The sequence below is a fragment of the Musa acuminata genome, chromosome BXJ2-1 (genome assembly GCF_036884655.1).
Source record: "Musa acuminata AAA Group cultivar baxijiao chromosome BXJ2-1, Cavendish_Baxijiao_AAA, whole genome shotgun sequence".
Lineage (NCBI taxonomy): Eukaryota > Viridiplantae > Streptophyta > Magnoliopsida > Zingiberales > Musaceae > Musa > Musa acuminata.
Window position 1 is genome coordinate 9,114,141 of NC_088338.1, and position 19,742 is coordinate 9,133,882.

The 19,742-nt window shown below is 35.6% G+C and overlaps 1 protein-coding gene across 5 annotated transcripts in view; it reads left to right on the top strand.

The window, feature by feature from the left end:
- Window positions 1-19,742, top strand: part of LOC103990812 (rho GTPase-activating protein REN1-like) — a 62,123-nt gene that overhangs the window by 7,248 nt on the left and 35,133 nt on the right. Inside the window, exons 5-25 of one of the 5 annotated variants that reach the window (XM_065093179.1) lie at window positions 909-979; window positions 1,061-1,143; window positions 1,214-1,354; window positions 3,546-3,665; window positions 4,016-4,093; window positions 4,326-4,381; window positions 4,463-4,532; window positions 7,172-7,256; window positions 8,782-9,025; window positions 9,113-9,403; window positions 13,205-13,579; window positions 13,649-13,698; window positions 14,425-14,485; window positions 14,572-14,655; window positions 15,859-15,975; window positions 16,048-16,214; window positions 16,834-16,900; window positions 18,045-18,233; window positions 18,344-18,469; window positions 18,614-19,009; window positions 19,162-19,600. In XM_065093179.1, coding sequence (XP_064949251.1) covers window positions 909-979; window positions 1,061-1,143; window positions 1,214-1,354; window positions 3,546-3,665; window positions 4,016-4,093; window positions 4,326-4,381; window positions 4,463-4,532; window positions 7,172-7,256; window positions 8,782-9,025; window positions 9,113-9,403; window positions 13,205-13,579; window positions 13,649-13,698; window positions 14,425-14,485; window positions 14,572-14,655; window positions 15,859-15,975; window positions 16,048-16,214; window positions 16,834-16,900; window positions 18,045-18,233; window positions 18,344-18,469; window positions 18,614-19,009; window positions 19,162-19,332 — 3,042 coding nt within the window. In that variant the 3' untranslated portion in view covers window positions 19,333-19,600. Of the gene's footprint in view, window positions 1-908; window positions 980-1,060; window positions 1,144-1,213; window positions 1,355-3,545; window positions 3,666-4,015; window positions 4,094-4,325; window positions 4,382-4,462; window positions 4,533-7,171; window positions 7,257-8,781; window positions 9,026-9,112; window positions 9,404-13,204; window positions 13,580-13,648; window positions 13,699-14,424; window positions 14,486-14,571; window positions 14,656-15,858; window positions 15,976-16,047; window positions 16,215-16,833; window positions 16,901-18,044; window positions 18,234-18,343; window positions 18,470-18,613; window positions 19,010-19,161; window positions 19,601-19,742 lie in introns of those variants that run through there. The other 4 variants (XM_065093180.1, XM_065093177.1, XM_065093178.1 and 1 more) reach the window with 4 other exon arrangements.

Genomic DNA, 19,742 nt, shown 5'->3' on the forward strand with positions numbered 1-19,742 from the left:
CGCCTTACTTTCATCAATTTTGTTTAATGTGGATCATAACCCATTTTGCTTCATGAATCGGGATACTTGCATAGATGTTCTTGAGTTTTAAGTGCTTGGAACTGTGTTTCTTGTGCAGTATCTGAGGACTTCTGTCCAGCAAGGACTGCCATTCTGCATGCTGAACATGTACTAGTCAAAGGTCACCATGTATGCATCAAACACAACTTGACCCACCTATTTTGGTCATGTGCTTATGGATGCCTGGTTATCATGTATTGTCAGTTGCAATTTGGCATGTGTAACACAGTTTTACATGCAACCTTGTGACCAAAATCCTTTACACTAAATACTTTGCACAAGTGACCACCAAGCTGAGGAAGATATAATGCATATGATATTTAACAAAAGCATAAAAATATCAAGTTAAACATCATTTTAGTGAATTGTCTATTTATGCTTGGAAAAGATATGTTCTAATATTTTCGTTTTCTCATTCAGATGTCAGAAAATATCTTATGCTAGAACATTTACATGCCTGTATTTGTGTTACATCTTATATAGCAAGTATTTGTAATTCCTATTCCTTTTTTAAACTCGATTTGACTTGGTTTCATTCCATACAAATTAGTTATGCATCTTGCTTTAGGGTTGTTTAACAGACTAAGTTTTTGCCTCTATGTTGGACCTTAATGTTCATTCAGTAATGTCCAATGTCCCTAATTTAACAAAGTTAACTGGTTCTGCATTACCATTTAGCTATTTTCTTGTAGATACATTCTGAAATCAAGGAAAACAAAGTCTAGTGACTTAGTTCCTAGTTATTTGATTAGTCATAAGGGGTCACTTTACAGAACACCATTGATGAGAATAAGTTGTTCCCTTCACAAGAACATTGTGGTTAATCATGATATGCATCAAATTTTCAGGCTGCTCTCCCTCAAAAGGGAAGTGAAGCAAATATAACTCTTGGAGGTATTGACCTGAATAATTCAGGAAGGTGAGAGATTCTTTGAAGTCCTCTTGTTGAATATTGATTTTACTGAAATTTGATAGATCTGATTGATTATAAAATCTGCAGTGTTGTTATTAAACCAGATAAAAAGATTTTGACAGTTCTCTTTCCTGATGGCCGTGATGGGCGAGCTTTTACATTAAAGGCAGGTTTACATGTTGGTTATTTTAGGTTGGTTTAGATTTTATTTTCTTTATCATTATCTGGTATTGCAGGCAGAAACTTCTGAGGATCTATATGAATGGAAAGCTGCATTAGAGAATGCTTTGTCACAAGCACCTAGTGCAGCCCTTCCATTGGGACAGAATGGAATAATCCATAATGATAAAACGGAATCAACTGAAGCTTCAGGTGATCAATGTATGTTACCACATTGTGCAATAACACTATTGCCATAAGTTTTCTGTCATTCTTGTGAATTTTCATGAACTTGTGGATTTCTAGGTATTCTGGAATACCCTTTTAGACTCTCAAGTTTCAACCATCAAACTGAGGGGTATCGAGCTCATTAGGTGATGCCACCATACATCAGTTCTGAGTTATGTATATGTGGTGTATATAGCTGCATATTATTAAACAATACCCTCAACCTTTTAAATCCAGGATATGCTTCTAAAATTAAAGAAAAGCAACAGAACTTTTGCAACTTTTGGTCATATCTTGAGTAAATCAGGATTAGTCTTCTCCATCAAATGAGTTTGAGCCGTTTGACAATATAGAAAGATCTTATATTATTAATATGTTAAGCAATAGATTATGAATCTAATATGATAAGACCAAGATTCTTTCTAATATACTGATTCCTGAATTGGTCCCTAGAGATGATTGAATTATTTTTCCTTAATTTATCTCTTATCTGAAGGCTCTTGGTTTATTTTCCATCTGGAATCTCCCCTCCCACCCAATGTTTACTTCTCATATCTAATCTAGTTCATCTGCTCTCTCTATCATCTGATTTTTCTCTACTCTGCTTCTGAGTTATCTCTCATCAAACATCAATCAATTATAAATTGAAAATAGTTGCTATCTATATCATCTCTTTGTTTCATGTGTCTCTTTTAGTTCTCTCTCATCTTTCATGCCCTACATGATCCCTCTCACACATTTCAGTACAGAGAGTTAATATAGGCATAACATGCTCCTTAAGCTTCTGTTCATCCATCTCTTTTTAATGAGGCAACTCCATGTTTAGATCTCTATTCATCTAGCCTAAATACATTGTTATTGAAGTAGTGATGATTAACATGTAGAAACTTGAGATGTAAAAGTTTTTTACTTGATATCAACCTTTTATTGTGAGAATCCTCTAGCAGATTGATGATACTTCTGTTTCATTTGATGAATTAAATTTTTTGTGGCTTTCCTAGAAAATGCATTCTGAAACAAAGATAAAGAAGCTGTCTTGTGCATGTGATTCATCGCCATCCTAATGATGTTTGATGCTTCATCACATATGCCCATGCTTCCCTGTTGTTGTGCTTAACTCTAATAAGAGTATATTTGGATTGCAATTAAATTGTGATGTTGTTGCCTTTCATAGATTTTTTCTATGTTCTGAATTCCCTTTTTATTGCAAGACCATAGTAGGTGGATCATGGATGTATGATATAATATTTTAATGAAATCTAGAAGTCCACAACTGATGTTAATACTTTACCATTGTAGTCAAATTGTGAATTGAGTTTTAAAGATAATCAAATCTTCTAAAGGACATTCAAGATGCAACCTCATTCTCTTAGTTCCTTGATGAGCGGCTTTTGCATCATGGCAAACTCCAGTTTAAGTGGCTGAGAGGAAACCCAGATGGAGTATAAATGTATATTGAGCCGTTCATTTTCTGTTAGAAAATATAATTTTATTTACTAGAAACTGAAGTCCATCACTCAATCCTTATAGAAACTTCTTTGTGGAGAAAATGCTTCTGATCAAACTTCTGTATGTTTAAGAGTAGATATATTTCATTAGCAGCAGTAATACATTTAGGCATGCATGTATATGATTCTTATATAGAAGAGTAGAGATATTTCATTATTCAGCAGAGTTTATTCGAACTTATATTTGTTTGTTGTTACATATGTATATTGATGAATGTGGTTGCAAATAGACGGTTTTGTGATATGATCATACATTTTTTTTCCTTTATGATAGTTTTTTTTGGTTTTATGATTACTTCATTGTTTGCTGACATTGTAAGGTTTTAATACAGTATGCATTTTATTTTGATCATGACTTTAAAGAAAATCCTGTTACAAGTTTTTTTTTCGTCCTGGTCAATTTTCTGTGAAGCATACGCATGCTGCATGTGGATAAACGATTGGAACATTTTTAGCAAAACTTAATTATTGATGTAATATATAACCTTGAGTCCTTTCAAAGTCTTAATCTGGGATATTCTCTCTGTGAACTTATGAAACTACTGATTTTTGTTAAATTGCACTTGTCTTTGTTTTCATCTGTTCTTGAATGTATTTACGAGTGGCTGGTCCTCTCACATTGCCTGCCTCTGACTGAACAATTTCTGTTTTTTTTCCTTTGCTTTTTTCCTCTGAAGTGAGGGATATACAACCTGTGAAATCCACCATAATTGGTAGCCCTATCTTGCTTGCACTTGAAGATATTGATGGGAGTCCATCTTTCTTGGAGAAGGCCCTCAGGTTCATTGAGCAACATGGTAAACATTTGTTTCTTGTGTTATTTATAGTAGGTCTTCTTGATTTCCTCTGTCAGCAAAGAGATTGTTTGTTTTTATCAAGGTACCATCAGTTCTAATTGGCCAAATCTGGTACGAAACATTGAAAGTTGATACTTGTGTTGTGGAACTTGTCCGAGCAGACTACTGATGTTATTATACAGCTATTGTTTTGACTTTTGAAGCAAATATACAGCTTCAGTTCTATTAAGTGTTCTAACATGTAAAAGTTTAGGAACTATATCATGTAAACTTCTCCTAGTTCAGTTTAAATGCATTCAATATTGAGCCTAAAGATCTGTATGTGATTATCTTCACCACTTTTTCAAAAGGTATCAAAGTGGAAGGTATCTTGCGGCAGTCTGCTGATGTTGAAGAGGTAAAACGCAGAGTTCGAGAATATGAACAGGGTTAGTTTTCTTTCAGACTATTGCATTTCCTTTTTCTTATATAATAGTAAGCAGTAACCTTTCTCTAATACCTTTATGTGGAGTGTGAACCAAATTTAGCCTCCTGACCTGCCTCGGTACTTTTGTTTTCTGCAACCAGTGTGTTAAGCATTATGTTGCAGTTAAAGAAATTCTGGTTTTAGCCATGTTTTGTTCAAAGAACTTTGGGTTTTATTTTCTCACTTTTTTACAGGAAAAGTCGAGTTTTCTTCAGATGAGGATGCCCATGTTGTTGGAGACTGTATCAAGGTACAATTCTGTTGGGGACATCAACTTAACATTTTTTTATGAATTGTGCCAGGCTTCATAATTTATTTTTGTTTCATGCAGTATGTGCTGCGGGAGTTGCCAACTTCTCCAGTTCCTGCGTCTTGCTGTACTGCTCTGGTTGAAGCATACAGTATGTTTGGATGGAAATTCTATTTTGTATCATTACAGTGATCTTATCTCATTTGAAGTTTACAACTTCATATTTTTAGAAAGTCACTTCCCAAATATGCATATTTGGAAGTGAGAATAGAATATTTTTAATGCATTGTGATCTAATGGTTAGGTGAGGTGAGACAATTTTACTGAGGGCAATATCAATAGCTAAAATAAGAAGCATGAAACTCATCTTATTGTTTCTGATAAAGTAATGACATGGAATAGAAGCTTCATCACTTCTACATGAAAATGCCAAGATAACCATGGCCCTGGCATTATGGTGCCAATTCCAGTTAAATAATGTATCTAACATTGCTTTTGATTGTTGTTGTTAGAGCCATAGATATGCATCTGCCAAGTCATTTGCATAAGAACCTATTATTTGCTTTTTTTTCATTTTTAATTTAATTTAATTACAATAGAACATTATAGTTCCTCTTCTGCCTTCAATTCCACATAGACTGGAATTTTCTTGACCATGAAACTGTCAACATCTTGCTGTACCTTCTTGTTACATGAAGACAATATACATGTGAAACTAGTGTTGTCAAAAGCACTAGGCAAAATATGATGCTAAGGTCTATTATTGCCCGAGGCACTAGCTGTGGTCCCCTAGGTGCTTGTCGAACAAAACGAGCTGCTTAACTTACAAATATTATAATTTTTTTCCAGAAGAATTTCAATCAAAACATGAGTTTGATATCATTACATATAGAAGATTATTGTCACTAACATACCATATTGCATACATCTAACCATCTATATGGAGCACTTAATTAAAAGATTTAAAATCAAATAAGTTCACATCTAAATATTAAAACAAAAAATTCAAACATCTACTAACTCAAGAGTTCTGAAGACCACCAAGATCTACCACATCATCAACAAAATCATTCCTTGATTACATGATTGTTGTTGTTGTCCACTGAGAGAAGAGTGAAGTGAGGGATAAGTGGGAGGAAAGGGAGGTGGTGGCAGGTGTTGGCTCCAGAGAGAGGAGGAGATGGTAGAGAAGAGGGAAGAAATGGTGGTGGTAGAAGTTGCTGGCTGTTCCATGGGGGTGAGGGGAGGGTTATTATGCTTTTATGGGTTATCAGGTCAGGTTGGGTATTAATGGGTCAAGTGAGTCAGGCTCCTAGTTGCCTAATGCCTCTACTGAGGTGCTTGCCTAGATGGCACCTAGTAGAAGGTGCATCGTCTGAGTCACCTCGAATCCCTCTGGGGTGCCTCGCCTCACCTAAGCACCTAGGTAAGTGCTCAAAACGCCTATGTGAAATTTTGTTTAGCTTTTACAAATATACATGAACAATCATGAGATATCAGATGTATGGAGTAGGAAAACATACAAAATATGTATAGTTGACTAATTGACATATTACTCATCTAGTCTGATATAATGTTTTTGTTATACGGAAACATGAATGTTAAATGGAAGCAAAAAGGATGACATCATAGTAGTTGTCATTAATCTTCACTTATGTTGTCAATTTTCTCCTAGAGAATGCTGTCTACATGACATGATGCAATTTCTCTGTCTTTCTATGGTGATCGACTCTATTCTCCCTGGCAAATTGTGGTGGAGACTAATTGATTGACTGTTCTTCAGCCTTCTGAAAGGATCTTGTTTTCTTTGAGTACTTCCACAGATGAGACAATTATGGAACAAGTGCTCATTTGAAAGCTCCTTTTCTTTTATCTGAAAGGGAATAGCCTTCAGGTTTTCTTGGCAGTTCTCTTTGGGCAATGGCCAAAGCATTAGGTTCTTGAAGGATACTTAGGTTTAACTATCCCTGTTGGAGTACTTGTTTCTAGATTTGGTGCTCACATCCCCAATAAGACTCTAATTGCCCAAACTGTCTCTAAAAAGCTAGGCCATACTTCTTGCTGATTGGTCTCTCTTTGAAACAGTGCATCTCTCATCTTTCTTATCTCGCATCTGGAACATCTTTATCTCCTAGAAGAGGACTTATTCTAAGTGGCAATTCTTTATAATTTGTTTAATTTTGGTGGATGTCTCTGGCCATTGTGAAGTCTGCAGAGAAGTTGGTACTCTGAAGTCCAAACATTTTATGCTGTTGGCTATTGAGAACAAGTTGTAGTCCCAAGAGATCTTTCTTAAGAAATGGTGGATCCAAGCTGGCACTTAATCCTTTGCTCTGCAGACTGAATCCATTTATTTTATTCTCCACTGAACAGTGGGGACCTTCTTATTCTGCCTTGTGTTGGTTGAAAGAAACAATAGTTCCTCAAATTTTTTGAATTAGTTATATTTTCAGACTCGCTTCTTCATGGTTCAGAAGTTCTTTTGTGATAACTGGGTGCCTCTCTTTTGGTGGACTCTAATTATTCTGTTGGAAAGTTTATTTCTCTCATATAGCCCTTTTCTTCAGTTTCTGCTTTGTGTTTCATTTTTGGTTTTCCCCCATGTTTTTTAGTTTAACTTGATGAAATAAATCTGCAGCATTTCTGCTTTTGTCTGTACTTCCTGTACGAAGTGTAAAATGTTCGATAACCAGTTAACTGCATATCTTTCTTTGGTTTCAAGATTTTGCTTGTTATTCTGCATTTCTGCTGACTCTGTATAATGTTCACTATATATATGATATCTATTAGGAACTGGTCGCGAAAGCAGAGTTGACTCTTTACGTGCTGCAATCTATGAAACTTTCCCAGAGCCTAATCGTCATTTGGTGCAGAGGTATGGTAGCTAATCTTAGGTTCTTATGATTTTACTTTTTTGTGCCTGTAACTACATTTTAATGTGCTTCATTGTTTTCATGCATCAACAAATTTTCTTATCGAAAATAATCACAATGGCTACATTTTCCCCTATCCTCTTTGTTGCCTCCCCAATACCTGCATTGCATTTCTCCTGCCTGTAAAATTTATGACCTTTTGCATGTTCTGAATCTTCAGAATATTGACAGTGGCTATTGAGTAGTGAATTTTTATCCAAGGTTCTATATACCACCCAAGCTAGTTCATATGGGGAAATATTTATGGGTCCAACTATAAACCAGCACTCAGATTAGCCCTTTTCGAGAGTTCCAATCTGGTTGTTCTTTTTTTTCTAATATGGGGTTGCCTTGCAATCCCCACCTTCCATTGTCATCGGGCTTTCCATCCACCTGTCCAGTATTCCTCCTACTCTTCTTCTTCTCCTCTTCCTCCTCTCCCCCTTCTCTATACTATGGCATGTACAGGCGTATTGTATGGTGGTATGTCAATACAAACTTGACCTAGACCAAATTGGTCAGGGACAGTATACTTCGAACCATGATTATAATCTTTTTTTTTGTCTGAACTATAATAGAATAAATCTTATATGTCTGATATTCAAGACTTCGAACCATGATTATAATGACTTATTTTGTTATCTGAGCCATAATAAAATAAATCCTATATTATTCAAATATTAGAGTTAAGCCAAATTATAGAACAATGTTGTGCATAAGCTTGAATTAATCATGGTATTTTTTTAATTGAATTCTAGTGTACTTTGGTTATTTTGTTATTTTTTCTCAAGCTTAATACATTTATATCTTTTTAAGATATCTTGAATTAGTAAAATCCATAGTTTCTTTTTTTTTTTTGGTGTTCAAATCTACCTTAAGTTTGCCAATATTTGGACAAATCAAGTTTAAGCCAAGTAATTTTGCTCGGTCTAGATAAATAGGTATAATTTCAAGAAACTTATTCAGGGTAGACAATGGAGTAATTCTTATTCTTGCACAAATAGATAGCAATGATGATTATGGATCATATCTAAAATATGTTGTATGTCTTTGCACTGAAGGTGGCATGTGTTAGCCTGAACCATTGACCTAAAGTGTCTAAGCTGAAGTTAATAGTAGTATATGTATATCCATCGTGCTCATAAATCATAATTTCACTCACTTCCAATATGGGACTAGTTAGGAGGTATTATAGAAGGTTTTTTAACATGCTATGTAGTTTTACGCTTATGATTCTATAACCTGATTTTTTTAGTTATCCAACAGTCATTAAAAATTATGGATAGACTCAAAATTTTTTTATAGATGCTTTTTTGTCAGTCTTTAAATTTGCGGAATATCAGCAGCTTATAATTATTTGGTGAACCAAAACATAGAAGGCCCAACATCGGAATGTATTTTATTTATTAAAAGTATAATTAAATTATTTATTTCGGGATTCTTAAATTATTTATTTATTTGGTGACTCTAAGATCACTGTTTATTCAGGATTCTTAAGATGATGCAAACAGTGGCTTCTCACAAAACCCAAAACCGAATGTCACTTCCGGCTTTAGCAGCTTGCATGGCCCCATTACTTCTCCGCCCTCTTCTTGCTGGTGATTGTGAATTTGAGGATGATTTTAATATGGGTGGAGATGGTTCTATTCAACTTCTGAAAGCTGCTGCAGCTGCTAATCATGCTCAAGCCATTGTCATAATTCTCTTAGAGAAGTATGACATAATATTTGATGTAAGGTTTCTTTTTTACTTTAATGGAAAATGGTTGCATCATCTTGTCAATTCATTTGATCATGATGAGCTAATAACTGTCATTCAGGAGGATCTCTTGCATGAGGATTCAATGTCTTCAGAGCTTTATTCTGACTCTGGAGATGGTGATGTTGAAGATGATGATTCAACTGACAATGACATGCTAGATGATGATGAATGTCTTGATGAGCATAATGGTAGCAACGATTCAACTGACAATGACATTCCAGAAGATGATGGATATCATGATGAGCATAATGGCCTTGAAGCAGATATAGGTGATGATTCTGAACATTCATCCAGTGAAACAATTGGTGAAAGCAACAACAATGTTGGAAGTAATCCATGTGATGATAAGGTTCCTATCCCTATATTCTTCCACGTTTTTTTGTTAAAGAAATAAAGCAATTCAGTTTTAAATGTCTCTAGCATCCTTGAAAGTCATTTGTTCAGACAAATTGTAAATTTTGTTTAGCACATTAATTTCTTTTTTGTTGTCTAACTATTTTTTAGGTTTATTTCTTCTGGTTAAAATTAATAATGCTAGAAACTAGTCTTTGTCCTTTATTGTTCAGCAAGAAATTATTTTTCTCTATGGTTCACTTGAGTTTGTCACTTGTTTAGCAAGAAACTGATTTTGCATTTTAACCTATACAAGTTGTACCCTAGTTTCTCACAAGCTTAAAACTACTCTTGTAGGAAAGTTTGAAATATGGTGGCTTAGTACCAATTTGTAGAGGGAGACTGCAACTATTAATAGTGTTTTCTTTTAGGGAACTTGTGTAGATTTGCCTCAAGGAAAATTAGAATTTTGTGGACAGTAATCTTGTTTGATATAGACCATTATGCATGTCGACCCGCGTTGCTTGTCATAGCAAGCACATGTCATGCCAACAGAATAATGGCAGCACAAGTTGGTGGTAGCTTTAGGGTCTTATTTTAAATGTTGTTGATGAACGACTATTAATTTGGTGATTATTATTTTCACTTTCAAATATTGGTACATTTATATGGGTTTAGCAGCAATAAATTAAATAAGAATGTCTCTAGTAGTTTGAGGCAAGGTCTGCCATACCGAAGCGTACCGCCCATATCAGGCGGTACGTACCGGTCCGACAGGTTATCGGTATGCGGACCGCTCGGTACTGTTATAGTGCTACAGTATTATACTGTAGCACTGCTATAGTATGAAAAAAGTATAAAATTGTTTGGTACACCAGGGTGTACCCTCGGTACGCCTAAATAAATGTATCGCCCGGTACACCGGTACCATACCGTATCGAGCCCGGGTCGAAACGTTGGTATGGTACGGTACGGCGAACCTTGGTTTGAGGTGCTCAGTGATATAAAAGAGTGAAAGGGCTTGAGCTATAATAATGGGATTGATCCAATAGGAGTTGCTGTGGAGATGTATTGGTATGATTAGACGGACTTACTACTACTTAGGTCTAACCATTGTGTTACAAGGTTAAGTATTCACTCTGTTGAAGCCGTGGGCAGTATTTTTATCAGGTAATATTCTCACAAATCATGGCTTGTCATAGCAAGCACATGCCATACCAACAGGATAATGGCAGCACAAGTTGGTGGTAGCTTTAGGGTCTTATTTTAAATGTTGTTGATGAACGACTATTAATTTGGTGATTATTATTTTCACTTTCAAATATTGGTACATTTATATGGGTTTAGCAGCAATAAATTAAATAAGAATAGCTCTAGTAGTTTGAGGTGCTCAGTGATATAAAAGAGTGAAAGGGCTTGAGCTATAATAATGGGATTGATCCAGTAGGAGTTGCTGTGGAGATATATTAGTATGATTAGATGGACTTACTACTACTTTGGTCTAACCATTGTGGTACAAGGTTAAGTGTTCACTCTGTTGAAGCTGTGGGCAGTATTTTTATCAGGTAATATTCTCACAATACATGGTATCAAAGCAGAATTGAGATCCTGTATTTGCAGACTAGTACCTGTGGATTACTGACGGCATGTAGTGTCATCTATCCCTTATTACTAGGAGTGTTTTCAGGCTGAAGCCTCTTAGGCTACTTAGTTAAGATTTGTCCCATCAAGTTACTTGGCTAGTATATCCGGTTGTTTCATGATAAATGAAGAAACAATTAGACAGGAGTACGAAGAATATGTTAGATCTTTATCTATGTTTTAATTTGGAAAGCTTGATATACTTGTTGCCAGAAGCTGTTAGTTTACATAGATAAGGCTCAATGAACTGTAACAAATTAGGTAACTGGACCTTTAAAATTTTGAGTTGGTTTAAGCATCAAATTTGTTCTGAATTAGCACCTGCAGCTTAGTAGGAGTAATTTCAGGCCAAAGCATCTTAGACTATCTAGTTAAATGTTTGTTCCGCCAGGTCTTCTGGCTAGTCTATCAGGTTGGGTCATGATATGTGAAGAAACAATTAGATTGAAGTCTTTTTATCTATGTTTTAATTTGCAAATCTATGTATTACTTGTTTCCAAAAGCTATTAGTCAGTGATTTCAATAGGCGCTCGAGCGCTCGCCTAGGCGCTCGGGCGAGGCGAGGCCCGAGCGCCTCGCTTCATGTCCAAGCGCCTCGCTTCAACGAGGCACCGCCTAGGCGCTCGCCCAAGCCCAGGCGTTAGGCGCTTCGGGCAAGCGCCCGGGTTAAACCAGGCGATCGAACCAGTGTTTTACGTCTGGTTCGGTCTCCAGTGCTTTAGTTGGTTCAATCGAACCAACTAAATCACCGATAGGCTCCCTCTCACGATTTCCCCGACTTCCCCAACCCTCACACTCGCGATTTTGTCGTCGAAATTTCTTCTCCACTATCGTTGCTCTCTGCTGCCGTTGCCACTGTCGCTACTCGCCGCTGCCACAATCGCTGCTCGTCGACTTCTCGCCGCTGCCACAATCGTCGCTCATCGCTGTTGTCGTCGCTCGCCGCTCGCAACTCCTGCTCCCACTCCCACTCCCGCTACCGCTCGCAGCTCCCGCACCCACTCTCGCTATCGCTATCGCTAACGCTCACCGCTCTCGCTCCTGCTATCGCTGTTGTTACCTCAACAGCCTCGGTCTTCTCACACTCTTCTCACTATACTGTTAACAGTATATTAACAATATATTGCTAACTGTATACTAATAACAGTATTTTTATTTATTAGATTAATAATATATTATTTTGATTTTAATATCATTAATTTTTATTTATTTAAAATTATTGTTAGGTTTCAAAATAAATGACAAGTGTACAGAGCAACTCAATATATTTGATGTAAAATTTTATTGTTTTGATTTTTGAGACTTTTTATTAATATGACATTGTGATTTTATACTCGATTTTCTTAATTTAATAGCCTATTTTTTATTTAAATAATTATATTAATTATATTATATATTTTTATATTTTAGCGTCTCGCTTCGCTCGGGCGAGTGCCTAGTGCCTCGGGCGTTTTTGAACCTTGGCGCCTTTTGACGCCTAACGTTTTTTAAATCACTGCTATTAGTTCACATGGATGAAGCTCAATGAACTCTAAACAAGCTAGATAATTGGACCATAATATTTTGAATTGGTTAAAGTATCAATTTTTCTGAATTTATCACATGTTGGATCTCACCTATTTGACTAGGCTGGCCTGGTGGACTAGAGATTGCCAGACTTGATTTTTAGGCAGTAATAGTTGATTTGTCTTGTTTGCCAGATAAACTCCTGGTTAGCTATAGTGTATCCAGACAACCACATGGTTGAACAATCAAATGAACTTTTTGGCTTTGGTTAACATATATATTGGTCATTTCTTGGGATGATCTGGAACTTAAATTTGCATACATTTGAGACCATCTTAGAGGCCTTTCTCCTTAAATTTCTTATTACATGTACTTAGCTTCCATTCTTTTTTTTTTTCCAAGTTTTGCACTATTTAAATATTTTCTTTGTGATTTTTTTCGTGTGGTTACAAGAACTAGTTATTATAAAATCTATTAGAGATTGAGTCAAGGGGTTTGATTTTAGTGTATAAAATGTTATTGTTAAGGATCTGCCTCCAAACTCATGATTGTTAAGGTTCATAATATTTGGGTGCGGTCAGAACTGTGCTTAGTTGTTTTAAACATATTTTAGCTATTTAATTGTTTGACTTGTTCTAATAGTGTATGCAAAATAATATTGTACTTACAGTTCCTGAACAATCAGAAGAGGGATGGTGCATCACTTCAAGATAATGATGTTCCTGATGCCTCCAAATTTTTGGCAGATACAGCACATAATACTTTGTCACATGATGTTTGTCATCAGAAATCATCATCAACATCTGATATTCCATGTGCTGAGAATTCCAGTGTACTGAAATGCAGAAATTTGCTGCACGATGAAAGTAATGCCATAGCTTCTCATGATAGAGTAGCTAGTGTCGCCTATGAGTCTGTTGGTGATGATATACCTAGTTCCACAAGTACGAGTCATATTTTACCTTCAAGCGACCAACAAGCTGTAGGCAAGTCAAATCAAATGGTAATCGCTTCAAAACGACCTACTGTATGGGGACGGACCTCTGTGAGTATATTTAAATTTCATCATTGCTTGCTGTGATAGATTATATTCTCATATGTTCCCATTATCCAGGCAAAAAAGAAGCTTCCCATGGAATCAATGGATTTATCAAGCAAAGATGGGTACGTGATCTCTTGGAAAATATGTTCTTTGTGGTTTATCTTCTTTACCAGCTACTATTTGTAATTTAGTAAAATTTTTTGCTTATTTGATGATGTTTGTAACCAAATTTCATTCTGAAAGTAATTTAAAACATCAATTCTGCAGGATTGATGTAATATATTGTTTAGGCCCTTAAATGACACTATGCATCACTATGGGGTTTTTGCATTGTTAATAGTATCTTGGTCAACATGTTATGTTCTGACTGGGTTATTTTAAAATCAGTGTTCTTTGTTTTTAGATATCACATCCATCATGTGTAGTTGTATTGACATATGCACCTTATATTCTTTTACGTTTTGCCTCGGTGACATATTAAGACTGTAGTATATTTTGTGTATATTTCACTTGACTTGTAATTTTCTTGCTGTGAAATTATAATTAAATTTCAAACTGATTATGATCCTTCTTTGACTGATCAGTAGCTTAGAACAAGCCAAACAGTTGTACACCTTAAAACTGGATAGTCTATGATGAAATTTTGTCTGGTTTGGTTGGAAAGAAATGCTGTCTTATTATTATATTCTGAAGGATCTTTTTGGTTGGTGCACTACCGTATATTAGTTGAATTTTATTTGAACAAACTTCCAATATCTGAGGATTTATATATTATTACTTGAGGAAAATTTCCTGTTATAAAGCTAATTCACTTTTATGTTTAAGTATTGGTTTCATCCTATCAACAGGATTGCTGTTCAACAGCTTGAGAACACAAAGAACGACTTGCAAAATAAAATTTCAAAAGAGGTACCTTCTTTATTTTTCAAATCAAAAAGTCAGTTCAAATAATTAAGAAAATTTTTATGTACAAAACAAATGCCCTTTTGTTAAAGGTAAAAGGAAATGAAATTTTACAAGAAAGTTTGGAAAGACGAAAGGAAGCTTTGCATGAGCGTCGCCTAGCTCTTGAGCGAGATGTATGTACTGCATAATACATCAGATGTTCAAATTTTCTTTATCTTAGCCATGACTTCTTTTCTTGTGAGTGAAGAAATAGTCTTATGTTTTTTTCTTGCTACAACTCCTTTCCTGGATGGTTATTGTGGAGTTCATGATATGCTTACTCTATCTTGCTTGATAAAAGGATGTTTGCATTTATGATGCTCCCTGTATTGAATTTTCATTTTTTGTTTCCTTTGGGTAATGGCCAACATGTCATCAATAACCAAGAAAAGGAAGACTTGGAAGAAAATTACTTGATTTTGCTTACACTATCTAATCAATTTATAAGCACTTGCTTAGCAGCCATATATTAATGCACTTTTGTTTATTCATCTATAGATAGAGGATGTTGGGAACCCAGTCATGACTTTTTAGGGGCCTCTTATTTATCTTTTCACATTATTATCTCTGTTAGATTCTACATCAAAGTTGTTGCAACATTATTTAGACATGCACTTGCTGATCTGACATGCTATGAAATGAATAGCATCATTTGACATGTTTAAACTATATGTCCTTTATTAGTTAGGTTCAACTTAGGGCCAATCCTTTTTGTTATTGCTTATCCAGTTTGTACTAACTATTCCTCATTTGAGACCATGGACATTACATATTTTGGCAGAAGTGAGACCCATAATTATAGTGACATGGAATTCTATCATTGTGTCTGCACTGTGATGTTTAGTTTATGCTATTTCTAACTTCATTTCAGCTCTTAATTTAGACTTTTCCTATTTTAGATACTCAGCAATAGTCATTTTGTCTTTGGATAATATCCTGACAAGCTTCGATTTTCCCGAGAGATTTATTATCTTGATTCTGATTCAAAACTCTGGTGGTACAGTAATTGCAAAAGTTCAGTTTCTTTTGTTCTTGCTCGTGACTAATTTCAAGCAACTTAATATGACTTTTCATAATTAAATACACATGCGAAAATTATATTGTAATTTGCTAATTCTTATTGAAGATTTCATCCTTTCTATATTTTCTACGTACAACTTTGTAATGAAGTTTTCGTTTTGATTCTAGAAAATGTTTTTCTTATTTCAGTATCCCGTTTGCATTTATTATATATAGCTCCCTGCAGTTCAATCTTATTCGCCCTAGATATTTTACATTTTTTTCAGTAGGAATCTTTTCGGATTTATCGCTATTGAAACAAATCTCTGTTGAAATAGATAGAAAAGTTGCGAGAGCAATTGCAAACTGAGAGAGATCTCAGAGCATCCTTAGAGTCTGGATTAATGAACATGCGACCTGGGCACATATCTTTTGCATCTGCCATGGACAGCAAGGTAAGTTTAAAGTTTAAAGTGTTTAAGAAGCTAATTTTGTAAAAAATTCATAACATAGAGTTGTGTTAAAAGACAAGGGCAGATCTAGAGGAAGTCGCTCTTGCTGAAGCAGATATAGTAACTTTGAAGCAAAAAGTTGCTGATCTTCGTGGGCAGCTTAGTCGTCAGCTAAAACGAAGTTATGCTTCCTTGTGTGAGTCATGCAGCAAACATATCCATAGTAGGGATCATTCTGCAGAGTAAGATATATGATCCTTATCAGTACTCATATCTTTCTTAATGCAAAATTCTGGATGCCTGTTCTCTGGGTGTTTTTCTTGTCTTTTTTGGGTTTTCTAAAGTTGAAAGTATCTTAAGCCACTCATACTTCTTTGTTTCGTAAAGAACTTACTTCAAACATAGTTTTCTGATAGTGCTAAGATTAAAATATCAAGATTCTAGGAGCAGGTTAAGTTTCAAGTGGTTGTTAAACATGATTGGCCATAGTATTTGAGATATATATTGGCCTGATCTGACAATTGGATGTCAATTGGCTGAAATCAATATCAAAAAGTAAAATAACATCAATATCATTGGCCATAGGATCTAAGTTCCTTGAATACAGAGTTTTTCATGAAAGAATAAGTGACTCACTCATCATAGATATTTGCGTTAAAAAACAATTAAAAAGAATGCCCAATAGAGCTACACAGTCTAATAGATTTCTTTCATAATTCAAGTTATTTCATGTTGATCCACTTAATTCAGTTAGTAATTATATAAGAATGTCGAGTGTCACAGCATAACAGTCATTTGCATTGGAATATCTTTTCAGGTGAATTCTTTGTCATACCTTAACTAGTCTTCATTGTCATACAGGAATGACGCATTGGAGGATGTTAATAACAGTTTTGGTGATCAACATGGGAGTTTTTTGAAACAAGCTGTAAGTTTATCATGTTGACATCCCTTCTTGACAGTTTTGACATTCCTTGTTTATTACTTGTTAAACAATGTACAGTCCTTATGGTGCTATTGTGCTAATACACCAAGTTGTTCTCTTTAGTGGATAACTGAGATGTAAATTAAAATTTTGTCGATACTTTTATTCATATTACCTAAATGAGACTACCTGAAGAATTTCAGTCAATGTCATATCACATCTGTTTGAATGAAAAGGGATTCTGTTTAAGCACCTGAAACTAATATTGACTTCTGGTGTAGTGGTCGTATTGGAAACACAACTTCAGATCAATGTGCATATTTTTAAAATAATGAGCTTACTGGTTTGGATTAGTATTTATACTTCTGTCATGATCATGAGTTTTTAATATGCATTCCTCCTGAACTTAGCTGTGTTCTTACATGATGAAATTATCCAATCACAATCTTCTAAGATCTTTCATCTGAGAACCTGTAACTTTGACCTCTGTTTTGCTTTCTAACAATTCACCAATTTTCTCAGCATCATTTTTTTCTTATTTAGGCCCAATGCAGCATAGAGTAGGAGCATATTGATAATTGGTCCATCCAACCTTTCTTTTATGTAAATAAAAATAAGTGGTCGGATATATTTTGAAGTGATGTTCCATTACCTCCATAAGTTATCTTGGATAGCTCTAAGTGTTGACTTTTCAGAATTTTACAATTTAACAACCATGAGAACATTTGGCAAAAATATCTCAAAGTCTTTGTTTCAGCAACTGTTTTCGGACACATTTGTTTAGCCAAAATAGACAGTAGCCATTTTAAGTGCTCATATAACCTCCTTATATGTTATTGCAAAATAACTTGATATAAATTTGAAACTAATCTAGGTTACCAGGGTTTGAGCTATAGAAAATTAGAAATAATCCTTCTATTTGCAGGAGTGAAGTTGTGTGCACTGGTCCTCCTGAAACCCTATACTTATTTATTATGGAAAGATAATACATGTTGGTTTTTATCTGGTAGATCATTTTTCAGCTTTTTCAGCTGCAAATTCATTTCACTGTAGATGATTTTATCTCCTCTTGTTTATTGGTTCGATATCTCTTTCCAATTTCCATTGTATCAAATATTATCTTGTTTGATAGGCATATCTTTTATAGGTGCAGGATTCTGTGTCTGGAGGAGCCCGTGATCTGGTGCCAGCAAAACAGCAAGAGCTACCTTCTTTAAAAGAAGTGGAGCCTCAGGCTCAGAACAGAGAGTCATGTAGTCAGAATATGATCACCTCAGGAACCAGAAACACTCCATCTAACAAGGATTCAATGTCAAAATTCTCTTCTAATAATGAGGTGCACATGCTAATTTCTATTATCCTGCTATAGCATTTTTCCTCTTTCTCATGCCAATCAGCTCCCAAATCTGTGACTGACCCATGCATATATTTTTCTAAAAATTGAAGGATACAAAGACACAAGCACAATGTTTACCTTCTTCTCCAACTGCTAAGCCTCAATCTGAGCAGCTCGATACCAATCGAAGTAGCATGGAGTCTCCAGTTTCAAAGCATTTCACTTCCATGGGTGAGGTATGCTTGTATATTTTCTGCCGTCTTGTGCATGTACATGCACGTTTGTGTTTGTTTGTATCACCGACTTCTTGATCACCGGTATGCTTTAAGATGAAAATACAATTTATTTATGTAGAATATACTGACTTGTTTTGTAAGCAGAACATCACTGCAGCTGACCATGAGAATGTGGAAACTCAATCCCAGGAATCAGTGGCATCATCAGATGATCAGCCATCTCAGAAGCAAAAGACAGATATAGCAAATCCAAGCAGCAACTTATCCCAGGGGCTTAATAAAGTTCTTCCATCTAATGAAGAGCCGGTGAAAGCTAGAAAGGGTAGTGCTTTAAAGAAATTCTCTTTGTGGGATGAGAAAGCGAAGAAAGAAGTCCAAGATCCATCTTTATCTAATAAGCATTCCTCCCATGAGCAACAACCAAGTGACATGACATCAAATAATTTGAAACCTCACATTTCTGCTAGTATTTCATCTTCCGAGGATGTGACAGTATCTGGGCACAGTGGAGCTACAACAAGGTTCTCTTCAAGACCTGAGGTACAAATCTTTTTACAATTACAATAAGCCTACTACGGAAGTAATTATTTGCCACTAGGTTTTGAGGGTCTCACCATCCACATATCAGATATAATCATCCAACGTACATCAGAGGCTTACTGACTTGATTAAACTATTTTGATTTCACTCAGGAAACAGCCTCGTCATCGTCATCATCGTCATCGTCAGCACTTGCCAAGTTGACGAACCGCCTAAACTTTTTGAAGGAACGCCGTGCACAACTGGTAAACGACCTGCAGGTTGCACGGAATAGCCTTGGACCAGGTCCAGATGGTCCTCCCCCGAGAACCAACTCCAGATGACTATGAATCCATCCCAAAGGTGATTCTTTGGATACCTGGGTGCATTTGTGCTGCTTCCAGAGTTATCAATGTCTGGCATGGCGGCCACCATGATTGCTCACTTCTAGCTGGTGAATTTAATTGGAACGTGACAGAATTTTGGCACTTATGTACAGTTAAACACTTGCATTTATCTCTGCTTCTGAGAAATTGCTGGTAGTGATTTTAGGAAGTTTGTAAAACATGTTTGAAGACGATAATAGATATATTTGAGTAAGCTTTTTTCGTATTTGTCGTCGTACCAGGGGCTCAGATGCTTTTTCTGATTGATTCTACTTAATATACAAAACGCCATACACTGCTGGTTTGCTGCCCTTCATGAAACATGAGGTGATGAAACGTACAAATGATGGCATAGATCAAGAACAAAA